We start from the raw sequence: 13096 nt of genomic DNA, 5'->3' as shown, positions 1-13096 counted from the left end.
TAGCTTTTTCATGCACGGTGATTAGCTCCAATAACCACTGTTTTGACTGTTTAGTTTCTGCTCTAGAGTTGTGTTCATTAGCTTTTTACAGTCTTTACAATTATCGAGCCTTGCTACTACCATTTCTGCACAGTGGCAACATTGTGGCCCTGCCCTGATGGCTGTGGTACGAAATTTGTTTTGCTAGCTCAACAGAAGCTACAGTATCTCTCTTGCATTTGAATGTGACAGCAGTATGGAATATGCCGAAGAATATAGTAATCAATAAAATCAGCACGCATGTGCAAAATGTACTGTTGCGTTATGTTTGAGACAACATAAATCCTGTTAAGTGGAGTTCTATTGGCAGGCTAACCTGACGCAGACAAGGTGTTTACTCAAAGCTCAGTATGCAAGCACTTCGGCATTCCATACCTATTGAAATGTAGCCATAAAATGTAGCCATGTGGCAGTTGGGCTGGTAGCGACATCTTGTGGCAAAAGTGCCACCACAATACATGAGAAACGTCTGCATTGACACTGTTCTCGTCGAAATAAAAGAACCACTACAGCAGCTGAGTAGCCAGCAACAGTTCTAAGCACTCTTGTTGAACTTAATGCTCTCTATTGCCCCACAGATTGCCCTGCGACATTTTCTGAAAATTTTCAAAACATAATTAAAATGATAGGGAGAAAAAAATCTTAATTTTACAGGAAGTGCAGCAAATTAAAAAACAAATCTTCCAATACACAAAATATGTGCCTTGCTCATTTCTAAACTCCCCTATTAAGACTGAAAAAAAATATATACATATTTCGGATTCTACCGCAATCAATTTTAGCCAAAGTGATACCCCATGTGGGAAGAAAATCGTTGCATTGTAAAGGTGAAGAACAGGCAATACATCACTTATCATGAGGGAGAGATTTGCTTTAATTTCCCAGTCCCCAGTTAAATTTACTTTTGTCTTTTCTTTTATGCAATGACTATCAGCGAGGGCAATATCCCCAACTTCCCTCATGCTGCCGTGAACATGCTCAAACATGCTCTTTAGAAAGCAAGCTAGCCGTGTTGGCAACTTTAATCTTTTAAGCTTGTGCTGGAGCTTACAGTTCCAAGCGTACAAAATAAAGAATATATCAGCATTTACAATGTCATATTAAAGGAGTAAGAAACTGAACTACTTGCCAAGCTGCTACAGAAGGTCAGGCAATCATATGCCCTAGCTCTAAGTCATAACCCCGTACAAACAAAACATTTTCACACAAGCGCACAATGTTATTGGAAAGGTAAAAATCAAAGCACAGGGACAGGGCCTGTGTTTTAAGCCTTCTATGCAATTCAAGGCTTCTATATGAGTTAGAGGCCTCTATAAAGCAACATAGCTTTTATCAAGTATTACCATGCCGCAAAGAGCTGTTTGTCGTACCTTAAAATTTTGGGCACGGTTAAAACAGCGTGGCGAAGACGAAGGCAAACGACGCAACACAAGTGATATCACCTGAAAATTTATGGTGAAAAGGGGTTTAACATACACATCTTCCTGCGCACACACCTGCTTGGCAACGAAGTGAACGTGACAACAGATCGTGATAGGAACAGCTGCAGTAGAACGAAAATAATAAAGAAACAGGAAAGGTGTTAAAAAAAAACATTGCAAAACCAGTGTGGCACCCGACTGTGACCAGTTCACATCATCCAAAAATTAAAACTAGTTTTCGTGAAGACCTATCGAGGGCCGACTTCACACGCTTGGCCTTGAATCACGGCACCAGACTGACGTCTGCAACACTCGTACTCTGCATGTGACTGTGTGATGTGTTGCAGTGTGCTTTCCTCTCCCGTTTTGCTTCTTTTCTCTCCTTCAAGTATGTTGTACGCTTCACTTACCTCGCACGTCAAGTGACAAAACAAGATGTCGGCATGGCATCAATGTGGTATTTTAAACGGGGAACAAACTGGGTGCAGTCTATGCGGCAGTCCGCAAGCGCATGGACAAGGCATGCAAGGCAAAAGTTGCCTGCTCCGTAGGGCACGCAAACACATTCATGTTGCACGCCGCTGCTGATATCTGCAACACCTCACTCACGTGCAGTCCCATGTACTAGGCTTGCAGAATTAAATGTGACAGGAAATCTAGATGGAACAGTCCACACGTGCAATTACTCAAGAGCACCCCCATGTCGTGTTGCAATAAATCCAGTCACTAAACGTGATGCAAACTGATCTAAGAGTACAACCCAAAATTACACCGATGACACGCAAACTGCAGACGGTGGGAACAAAAGTATGAACATTAGTTAGCCCCCATTTAACGCACTTCACTCCATGACCACTGTACGTGGAACAAACAGCGTGCTGCATGAATGTGCACCTCTGGGAGCACTAGAACGTGCTGAATGGCTTAGTGTGTTCTTCACATTAGGGAATGTGTTGCTACGACTGTGGGTACACTGCAGGATTTGTGCAGACAAAAGCTTTGTTTCGCCACCCAGATCAAATGATGTGCGAAATAAGTGAGGCGTAAGACACATAAAAGAGCAAGCCCGAGTTGTGCGACTCAGCCCTCAATAGCTCTCCAAGAAAAATAACTTTCATTTTGACTGCTAAACAAATCGCCGATTGTCGGATGCTACATTGGTTTCACAGTGTTTCAGCACCTTTCCTTATTATTATTTTCGTTCTGCTGTAACTGATCTCATAACAATCTGTTGTGGTTACTTCATTGCCATGAAAGTGCATGCACAGTAACGTGTACAGTGGAATCTCGATGATACGAATCTCAAGGGGTCACGAAAATATTCGTATTAGCCGAAATTCGTATCATCGAAACACAATTAAAACTAGCTAAATTAAAGAGTCAGAGGTGAACTCACTCAGGCACACGCACGTAATGAGCATTTACAGTATAGACCACTTATAACGTAACCGTTTATAGTGCAGAACTGGCTTACCCTCCCATAGAACTCCATGTATACGCATACCGCTTACAGTGCAGCCGCGTGAGACGAAATACCGGTTATAATGCGGCTTCCGCGGGAAAATCTCGCCGACAAGGGCGGTAGTGAGCATGCTTCTCAACCATGCGCGCCCAACGATGGGAGAGGAGATCAACGAGGGCGATGCGGAGGAGGAGCATGAGACGTGGAGCATGAGTCCAAGGGCGATAAAATCGTTGCCGCGCACCATATGTGCGAGTGAAAGCGCGCGGGGGACGCGTGCCTTCACGGAAAGCGAATGCACAGCCGAGAGCAAATGTGACTTCCGTCGCGCGAAAGGCCGTCGGGGTATGGGAGGGAAGGGAGGGAGGGCGACGCTGTGCTGCGGCACCAAATGCTTATCTTGCACGGTGTAAGTGGTATCTTGCAAACGGGCGCAAGGGTAACTGGCGACACAATCCCCCTCGCGAAAGGAGCGAAGCGGGAAGGCAGCGCGGGAGGGAGAGAGGGGGGGGGGGGGCGGCTCCTACTCTGCCAACAAATGCATTCTTATACTTTGCGCCTGTGCCGGCTGTCGGTGTTATCGCGCGCACCGTATCTTGAAAGCGATCTCCACACGGCTCTGACCTTTGTATGCGCTGTGCTTACGCCGCTCAGTTTCCGTTGAAGCGATAGACCACACGAACCTTCGCTCGCTGCGGCGGCCGCGCTTCCCCACGCCTGCGTGGGGAAAAGCACAAAAGGAAAAGCAACAAAAGCGCCACCGCTTCAAACTCTTCGTGCCCAGTCGCGGGCTCCGTGCTGTCCGGCACCGCGTCCGTGCCTCCGTACTAAAAGAGAAAAAGAGAAAGCACGTGACTGCACGCTGTTCTCTTTCGCGGCCGTCGGTGGGGCGGCGTTTGTTCGTATCAACCGACACGGGTCGAAAATAGATTCGTAACAACCGTTCTCTAGCACGTTGCAAAGTAATGGAGCTCGGCCGGGACCACAGGAAAATTCGTATTATCCGGAAATTCGTATTAGCCGTGATCGTATCATCGAGATTCCACTGTATGTATTAAACCCTTTTCCACAATAATTAGCAGTTGATACCTAAAACAAAATCTTTCTGCAAAGAATTTTCAGTTGATAGTCAGCCCTCCTGTTGCATCGCTTACCTTTGTCTTCATCTTAGCCACACTTAGTTTTAACCTTGAACCAGCACCAACTTGACCGGTTTCCTTCCCCTTACAGTGTAAAATAAGGCAGACCGAGATAACCTGCCTAGTCGTCACTGCTGCTGTAATTTAAAAATCTTCCATCTAAGTCAGCTGAAACAAAAAACATAATTTGCATTCAGTTTGGGAAATGCGAAACATACTGAAGGCCAATTCTTCCAACACCTATCAAAACTTCGTTTAGTCAGGACTACCAAGAGCGCCATAAATTCGTAAAACCTGACCAAATCATGCAAGGCTAATCTGTCCTGTGAGTGACATTCCTCAGAGAATGATGCCAAGGTTAATAATTGGTAGTTTCAACTGCACCATGTGTCAACGATTGTTCGAACAATCTGGTGCGGCATGGGACCAAAAAAAAAAAGGAAAAAAGGCTGCACTATGGAATTGAGGACAAAAGTAGTGTGGGTTCTGGATACCGTGTATTACTGCGGAAAATAATTCTTGGAGACCTTCAAAGCACGGCCGTCGCTTGCCTTCCTACAAAGACGCACTCACTTCTTCACACAAGAAAAAGAACACACACAAAAGAAAACGCATCACACAGGACTTGAGTGATAATGACATGTTTTTTAATGTGTATATATAAACAAGAAGACAATGCCCAAGTCATGGCAGAAATGTTCGAAGGCACCATAAAAACAAACAAAAAGGAAAGGGATGACGCATTCTGAAACACTAATACACAAACAGAAAACAGGTGAGATAAAAGGTGGGTAAAGAATAAAAAGTATGTAAGTGGTGGTTCGGAATCTGTCCATTTTTTACAAGTGCAATGTGTAATATGGGCACGGTATGTGTTCAAATTTTTTTGGTTCACAGCCATAAAAAATAAGCAGACATAGCAAACCTGACAGCAGCTCCCAACGTTAAAAAAGATAACACATTTTTTTTTCATTCTTTTAATAGCATAGCAAGCAGCTGCACTTCAGCTTTAAGTAAAAGCAGTAATGAGGTAGGTGGTTACCTTACGATAAAGTGCTTTTAAGGCATTAAAGAAAACTAAATTTGCCCACAAGGTCATGCGGCAGGCTATCGGACATGATAAGCGACCACACACAGCCACACGTTGCAATAGACCCCCCCACAAAAAGATTGCTAGGAAAAGTTTGCTGAAAAGACTTAAAGGCAGGTGTTCTTCACAACCAGCTGTGATGAAAATTTTATACTAGAACCCTATTTCTGAAACGTTGATGCAGAAAATGTGAAATTAGGTGAAGTTCATAAAACGGGCCACTTAAATAAGATATCAACATCACAATCAGACAAGAAAGCTTGCAAGTTGATCACCTTCCCCAAGTACCGAAATAGGAGCATCAAAAATTTTCGTCTTCTAGTTAGTCCACAGACAATAAACAAATAACTTCAGTTGCTGGATGAATCACTGGCACTGCACTTCCCATCTTCCTTCAAGGATACAGTTAGCATGAAAAGTTTACGAACAACCGGATCCGAGAATATGAATTTTCAAACACTCGGTGAACAACGTCTAGTAAAACCGCACAACACTAATGTCATATGCAATCTAAACATAAAATTGCGCGTACAGGCGGTGGAAAAATTCAGCTTACTTTTACATTTCGTAATCCGTAGACTTTTGACACCAACCATACATACGGAGATGGTCACATCAGCACCACCTAGATTCAATACAGTTATGTCACCCATTGTTAACCAAAAAACCTTGCCAATATTCAATGCCACTGCATCTAAGTTGTTCACTAATAAAATAAGCATACCCTAACAAACAGTTCTTTCAAGCACTTGAGCATGGAGAACTGAAGTACTGCAAAATGTTAAAATATTCAAAGTATTCAGGAAGCTGACAGACAAAAAATGATGGTGCCCAGAAACTAACGTACAAACTTAATGTGTAAAATCAAGAAAGAAACAGGTATGGGCAGTAAACATTACATAAACTTTGCATAGTGTTTTGGCCAAAAAGCCTCTAAGACGGCTGCACATCTACGGTAACCTCTTCAAACAACTCTTGCAGACTTGTAGTCTCACTTTTCAACGATAGCTTTGATCCTCAATACGAGAGCTTGGAAACAAGACCTCAAAGTGGAGGCCAGAGCTCGTAATGTCCACATAGGCCTCAACTCGTAGGCCAGTGCTCGTACCCACAGCCTCAACTATTATATAGTGCAAATGTAGAATAGGAACACTTTCCTCAATTTCAACACGTAAAAAAAGAAAGGGCTCACATAGCCGGCTACACTAAAACAGACATAAACAATAACGATCATGGTAAGCTCAAAGTTATGATCGCTAGACACAGTGGACAAAGGCAGCACGTGGAATACAAAAAAAAAAAGTAATAATTGGTAAAAAAGAGCTAGAAGTATAAAACTCAGTATGTACAGTTTCAAAAGGCCTAAGGAGACAGTTTTAACTCAATGCACCGTGTATAAAATTTCATTAGTTATTGCCTGCCTTCGACATTAGAGGCTTAGGAGCATGAAAGCCTAGCCTGACATACATAAATTGTCACCTCCGCACTACAGAGCAAATAGGAGGCCGTGTTCTAAAAACAATATGTTCTAAACACAATGCATGCTCCTTAACAGGGGACAAAGTTACCAACATTGCGAAACACTGGGAAACAAACACGTCCAGCTTTTAGGGCCGGCTAATGAAAGATACACGGCAGCAAACTAGAACAATCAAGGAGCAGCAATTCGACGGGAACGAAAGCAGTACTAAAAGCAGGTGTGTAAACAGCCACTGAGTGCAGTAGTAAACAAAAAACATTGATTCAATGGGCGAGCACTTCGCTGTGTAATACTCATCCACATTTCAACGCACTAGAAAAACATAGCAAAGCTCCCTCGTGGACAGTGCCTCGTAATTAGTGCTGCAGCGAAAAGTCAGCTGACGAGCCCCAAACAGTGTTGCACTGCCATTATGAAACTGGGTGCATCTTTAGCTTCCACTAGAAAATTACTAACTCTTCTGAACTAGTGAACGTTTTTAAGGGCTAAAATACATAGTACAACCCCTTTAACCATCTTTGCACCCGAAAAGAAAGGAGAAATAGTGGAGCAATAATACACTCGTGACATTTATTCACTGTGGAGCATGTGACTCGGAAAGATGTGTGACCAACCATTCGAAATGACGACTCCAGCATCTGTGCGATCATTAAGTGCAAAGAAATGGTAATCTGTCCTTCATGAAGTAGTTGCCACGAGGTGCCTCTATGATGATTGACTATGACAAACAATGATCCTGTGACAAACAATGATAAGTTCAAGAAAAAATTGCCACAAGCTAAGAGAAATGACTGCAAGTTTACAATATTGGCACTGTTTGCACTCGTCCGTGCCACACACGCAAAATTCCGCACTGCGCACTATACAGCAATCAGAAAGGCTTACTCACACCAGCAAATGAGAGGAGGTCATGCAACCGAATGCGACTAGCGACTGTCAGTGCTCACGTCGACCCTGCACCAGCAACTCCCACCTGCACGTCACTGTCCTGAAGAGTCTTCTTCTCAACTAAAGTTCGCGAAATTAGTGTAATTACCACATTTACACTTGGGACTGTACCCCGATTCCTGTCCCTGCAATGCCTACAGAACGTAACCTGGTTGACTGATATGGCAAACATGGCAGCTTTAGTAAATCACATATGAATGAATCCATTTCATTTGTATTTTCGCGCAAGGAATGTGGTGGCCAACAGCAAAAGAGCAGCAAATAATTTAGCTTGACATACTACAAAAAGTGCAAGCAGACCAACAGCACATTATCTTAACATGCTTACCACTGTAGAAATGTATCACTTGCAGTAATGCCTTTGCAATCTTTTATACCCAGAAGGCCTGCGCATTAACACGTTTCATCATGATTGAACTGACTCACACACTTCTGCTTCTTGAGCCAATCAGAGGGTGCAGCCTCCACAAAGATGACAACCACAATACGGTGCACGATTTCACCCAAATTGAGTTTTGTATTCCCATGGTGCAATGGAAACACAAAAGGCCCTATAAAATGTCTTCACATGCGTCTTATCTCGCGTAAGCAAAAGATAATGCTCGCTAGTTACCCTAGCAAATTTGCATCTGCCTTCTGCAGCACACTGCTTATCTTTCACTTCACTTTCGTTATCGTCTGATTGCTCCAGAGTTTTGATGATGGAATTAGATGCCTGTCCTGGTGTGTGCTATGGAGACGTCAGTTCTATAATAAACTCTAACAAACTATGGCTTTGTAGAAAAGAAATAAAAAAAAAACATTCTGAAGATTTATAGGATAAAGAGTGGGGCAGAAAAAGATGACAAAACAACAAGCTGACAGGAGATATGCAAACTATACTAATTACGTTTCTGGCAATATCACTGCTAGGCTCAATGTAAGATATCCAATTATAAAATAAATTATCAGCGATCTTAAAAGTAAGTCCTTCTTCGCATAAAAGTACAACTTCCATAAAATAAAACACAGTACGATCGATCTTGAAAGCAAACGCTCTTTCGCAAGTAAACTCCACATAACAGCTGGCGCATGTTCTGTCAGCTTGTGCATTTGTCCACGCAGTCCTGCATCACTGTGTTTTCCCTTCGATGTGAATGACCAACTAACTTGAACTAAGACACTACTTCAGATTCTACTGCAGAAAAATTGGCTGCATTCATAATACGAGACATAAGATAAGCAGCCGCATCAAAGAGCATATTATTCTAAGGCACCGTCTCAATGCACTGCTGCATGGGTAACCAACTACACAATTTGAAAGTTAAGGTGCTGAAAAATCAAGAAGTGACCCGAAACAAGTCACTTTTCCAATTGAAGAAACCAGTCGATACGGTCGCACGATCTCTTGCACTCGCCAATGTGAATGTGCCACAACACGTAACACACCTACACAAATAGATCGAGATTGGAGGCACATACTTTGGTGAACGAACACTAGCAATGCCATTGTAAATAAAAAAATATAAACAAGTTGTCATTGGGAGAGAGAAGTGTACACAGCCTACACTCAAAGGAATTAAGGAAAGTGCGAAACATGGGTATGATTCTACTACGCCAGCAATGAGGAGAAGGCTGTGGTGCCACTGCACGCAACATGTTTGCACAATGAAGGGCTGCAAGACCCAACAAAGTCGCTTTTCAAGAAAAATTAAGTCTCAAGTTGTCCTAGCAATTTACTTATCCACATTTGAAAGAAACAATAAAATAGAACCTTTAGCGCTGATTCAAGTTTCTTCTTTGATTCAAGTTTCTTTCTTTCTCACTAAAAATCAACAGCATAACAATTAAAAATTCATTATTTCTCTTACTCATTGGTAAATCCATTAGTAATGGGAAGTAAACTGGCAGAAAAACACTAGCTGAAACTCTTGCAAGTAGTTCTCTTTTGATAAATTTAACAGAAATCAATGGTATTAACAAACACTATATGTAGGTTGTGGTGACACCTAGGACGTTGTCATTATAGCTACGCAGGTCCAGCACCTCGCCTGGCCCCCTATAAATGCACACTTCGTTAAACATGTAAAATAAAATGGCACCACAACGACTTTCGTTCAAATATCGGCCAATAGCTTAGCCATCGTCACCTAGTAGATGTAAATTGTGCAGAGTAAAAAAAGCAATTCATTTAATATTAGTCACTGGCTGTTGACCATAATTACTTCAGCTTAGCACCTACAATAGCAATGATGCCAGTTGACAAAGGTATCTGCCAAATGCCATTCCCGCCCTGCTGCTTTGCGTAGGAGACCCCCCTGAAATAGCCGTTTCAAATTTGAAACTGAAGCAAATTTGGCACCAAACAATATGCTGCATAAATTAGACAGTCCATTATAAGTGACTCCGATAAACCACTAGCTCATTTGGGACAATATTTTGCACAGATATGGAATTTCACAGTGCACTTCGTCTGCCAACATTGCATGGATGCAGCACTTCCCTGCTTCATGCAGAATATATCCAAAGTCTTTGCCCGTGACGGTGCTGGATGCAAAATGTTCGGTTTTCTCTGCTGCGGAACAGGGCTGCCATCTGTGAGTGTCGCAGCAACACGCTGTGCCTTATGTTTCGCCTGAGCAGTCAGACAGTGCCGCTGTTCATATCACTGCGGCTATTACTTTGTTTTTCGGTTCCGTATCGCTGCAGATATGCAGTCGTGGCTTGTTCTAAATGAGACAGCAAAAGTGCTGTATCCAAACACGGTTTTCGGTAAAGTGTGCTACAAAATTACATGTCTGCGTGAAATTCGAGTGCAAACAAGTCAGCAGTTTCATCAGAACAGCCCCATTTGCACCCGTTCCCCCCCTTACGCAACATTCCATACTTTGCCGCAAATTATCCAGGACATTTTTCCAAGGTTGTATTTCTATGAAGCAATTCATTTACAGGCTCAGTTACTAGGAGAAGTCGAAGCGAAACACAGTTTCCACAGCCTTCCCTTCCCTGCAAAACTCCAGTCACGCTACTACCTCACGCATACCAACTCTTCTATGCAGTAAAACCTAGTCATGCTGCACCACCACCTCCCTCAGACTGCTGCAGCTTCCTCCTCTTCGTCTCGTAATACTCCATCTTTGCCCTCAGCACCGACATCTTCATCTTGTGCTCTCGCCGCTTCAAGGTCACAACCTCGCTCGCCGCCTTCTGACGGCGTCGCACATCTTTGCAATCGAGCCCAAGAAGGTGGTCCCATTGTTCGACTGGCCGCCCACGTAGTCCGTCCGCACGTGGCGGGCGTCCCACATGGTCGAGCGGTCATCCTCGCTACCGCTGGCGGCGTTTTCCGGCCAGCACTCTCGCTTCGGTTCCGGCGGGTCTTCGGGTTCCCTCTTGAATTGCATCGGCGCCCGATTCATGCCCGTCGAGCACTCCGAAGCCATGTGATGTTCGCCGCTTAGGCTTTGGTCGCACAGTTGGCTGCTGTCTCCATTGCTCATTGTGGCACCAAACTTGTGGTCGGAGTCGTCAGTGAGTTGGCCAGCCAGCTCCGAAGGGTCTGGAGACCTTGAGAGCAATATGACTTCAGGGTGGTGCGACTCGGACAGATATGGAGCGTCTTGCTCGAGGCAGGATGAAGGGCCCAAGATGGAGTCACTCCTGATTTTCCAAGAGTCAGAGGGAGAGACAAGAGCAGAAGTGCAACGTGAATAAGCAAACTGCTCAAGGTGGGAACAAAGCAAGAATACGGCAAAACACTGCAAAGCTTCAAACATCACAGAGCACCGAGTCCCAAAGCAGCTGAGTCAAGGCAAACCACGGTGACATGATTGAGGCTATGTTCCAATTCATTACAGCAAGCAATTGCATATTGAACACGAACATGCCCAGACAATGCCTGGCCCTTGGCGTCCAATTTTTAATGCCAAGGTAAAAAACAAATGTTACAGCAAGTTTCTTCAAAAAGCCACGGAAATGGAAAGTCACTTATCTAACTCAGATATTATTTTAGGCTACAGTGCATCTTAGTTTGTCGTAAAAGATGACTAGTTACAGACTTGCGCAGTTTGACAAACTTGTGCACGTCACTTTCCAAATCATGCATTTTCCGAGACTTGCCACCTCTAGCTTGAACATTACTACAGCCACATCAATAGGCTTTCAACGTGATTTTAAGTATGTTAACGAGAGCTCACCGGACTCCATTCAATTTCACAGCTCCCATTCGTCATTTGTTTACTAGGTAGCAAAGTAGCCTGCTTAGTTGCAGACTTCAATCCTGTCTCCCAGAAGCAGTTTTCACTGCTGTTGACATTAGGAGACTGAAAAGTACTTGTCTATGCCAAGATTTGGAATAAACATTGAGAAGTGTTTAACAATGTTGCTTGGAAAGCAGCTGGCAATACACCAGCAGATGTCTGCATTGTCTACTGTGCTAGCCACTAAACAAAGTTTTCAGAAAAAAAAAGGGAAAAAAAGAAAGACTGAGTGCCAACATTAAAATTTGCAGCCTGCATTGAGACACTACATTAAAACTAAATGAGAGCTTGTTTACTGATAGCTAATTCCTATTTCTAAGGCACTGGCTTTTAACTTGAGAAAATTTACATGAAGGCAAATTTCTTTATGAACACATAAAAAGGGATTCACTACTATTATTGAGATCAATATGCTATAAGTCAGCTATAGAACTATAGGTTCGTTATCGCTCGCAAACATTCTAAACTCCAAGATAACGTTTAAGCCCTAAACAGTAATTCAAGGGGCACTTACTTATCCTTACATGGATTAATGCGAAAGCACTCGGACCACGGCGCGATGCTTAGACACTATGCCACAATGCAAGGTCGTGGTTTCGACTCCCACCGAAGGTACAGGGTTTGACTCCCAACAAAGGTCGTGGGTTCGAGTGCTTTAATTAACTTTATCTTAATTCATTGTGCCTTAATTAACTTCACCTTAATTAACACCAAATGTCATGGGTTCGACTCCCACCAAAGGTCGTGGGTTCGACTGCCACCAATGGTCGTGGGTTTGAGTGCCTTAATTAACACCAAAGGTTGTGGGTTCGACTGGCACCAATAGTCATGGGTTCAAGTGCTTTAGTTGACTCTATTTTAATTAGCTACACCTTAATTAACTTCACCTTAGTTAACACCAAAGGTTTTGGGTTTGACTCCCCCCAAAGGTCGAGGGTTCGATGACTTTTTGGACCATCAGTGGTCCCACCAACGCTGACAACTACGCCGGATTTTCCACCTCACGAGCCACATGCTTTCGCATTAATACTGCACTGACTCCTCCATAAAAGATGTTCCCAGTGGAATGGCCGCGTAGTATAAACAAAATGAAAAATAGGATTTATGAACTAAGAATTGTAAAAAACAGATCTGATAACAGTCTCTTAGATAATGTTGCACCCGACACAACTGAGATACCACGAGCATCTATCGGTGAACGTAGTGCCAAAAAGCAAGATCAGGCAGCCAAGTGAGATATTGTTGCCATCTTGTTTGCGGAGCTCCCCGGCCTCTGCAT

At 43.4% G+C, this 13096-nt stretch overlaps 1 protein-coding gene across 4 annotated transcripts in view; it reads right to left on the bottom strand.

Moving 5' to 3' along the window:
* LOC119464065 (TBC1 domain family member 15) overlaps positions 1-13096 on the bottom strand; it is a 76015-nt gene that overhangs the window by 25676 nt on the left and 37243 nt on the right. The window contains exon 7 of one of the 4 annotated variants that reach the window (XM_037724886.2): positions 4566-11218. The exons of the other annotated variants lie outside the window; for them this stretch is intronic. Coding sequence (XP_037580814.1) covers positions 10744-11218 — 475 coding nt within the window. The 3' untranslated portion in view covers positions 4566-10743. Of the gene's footprint in view, positions 1-4565; positions 11219-13096 lie in introns of those variants that run through there. 4 annotated transcript variants of the gene reach the window in all.

Source organism: Dermacentor silvarum, chromosome 9 (genome assembly GCF_013339745.2).
Source record: "Dermacentor silvarum isolate Dsil-2018 chromosome 9, BIME_Dsil_1.4, whole genome shotgun sequence".
NCBI classification, from domain to species: Eukaryota; Metazoa; Arthropoda; class Arachnida; order Ixodida; family Ixodidae; genus Dermacentor; species Dermacentor silvarum.
Note: the sequence above shows the minus strand (reverse complement) of the source record. Positions and strands in the feature narration are given on the sequence as shown.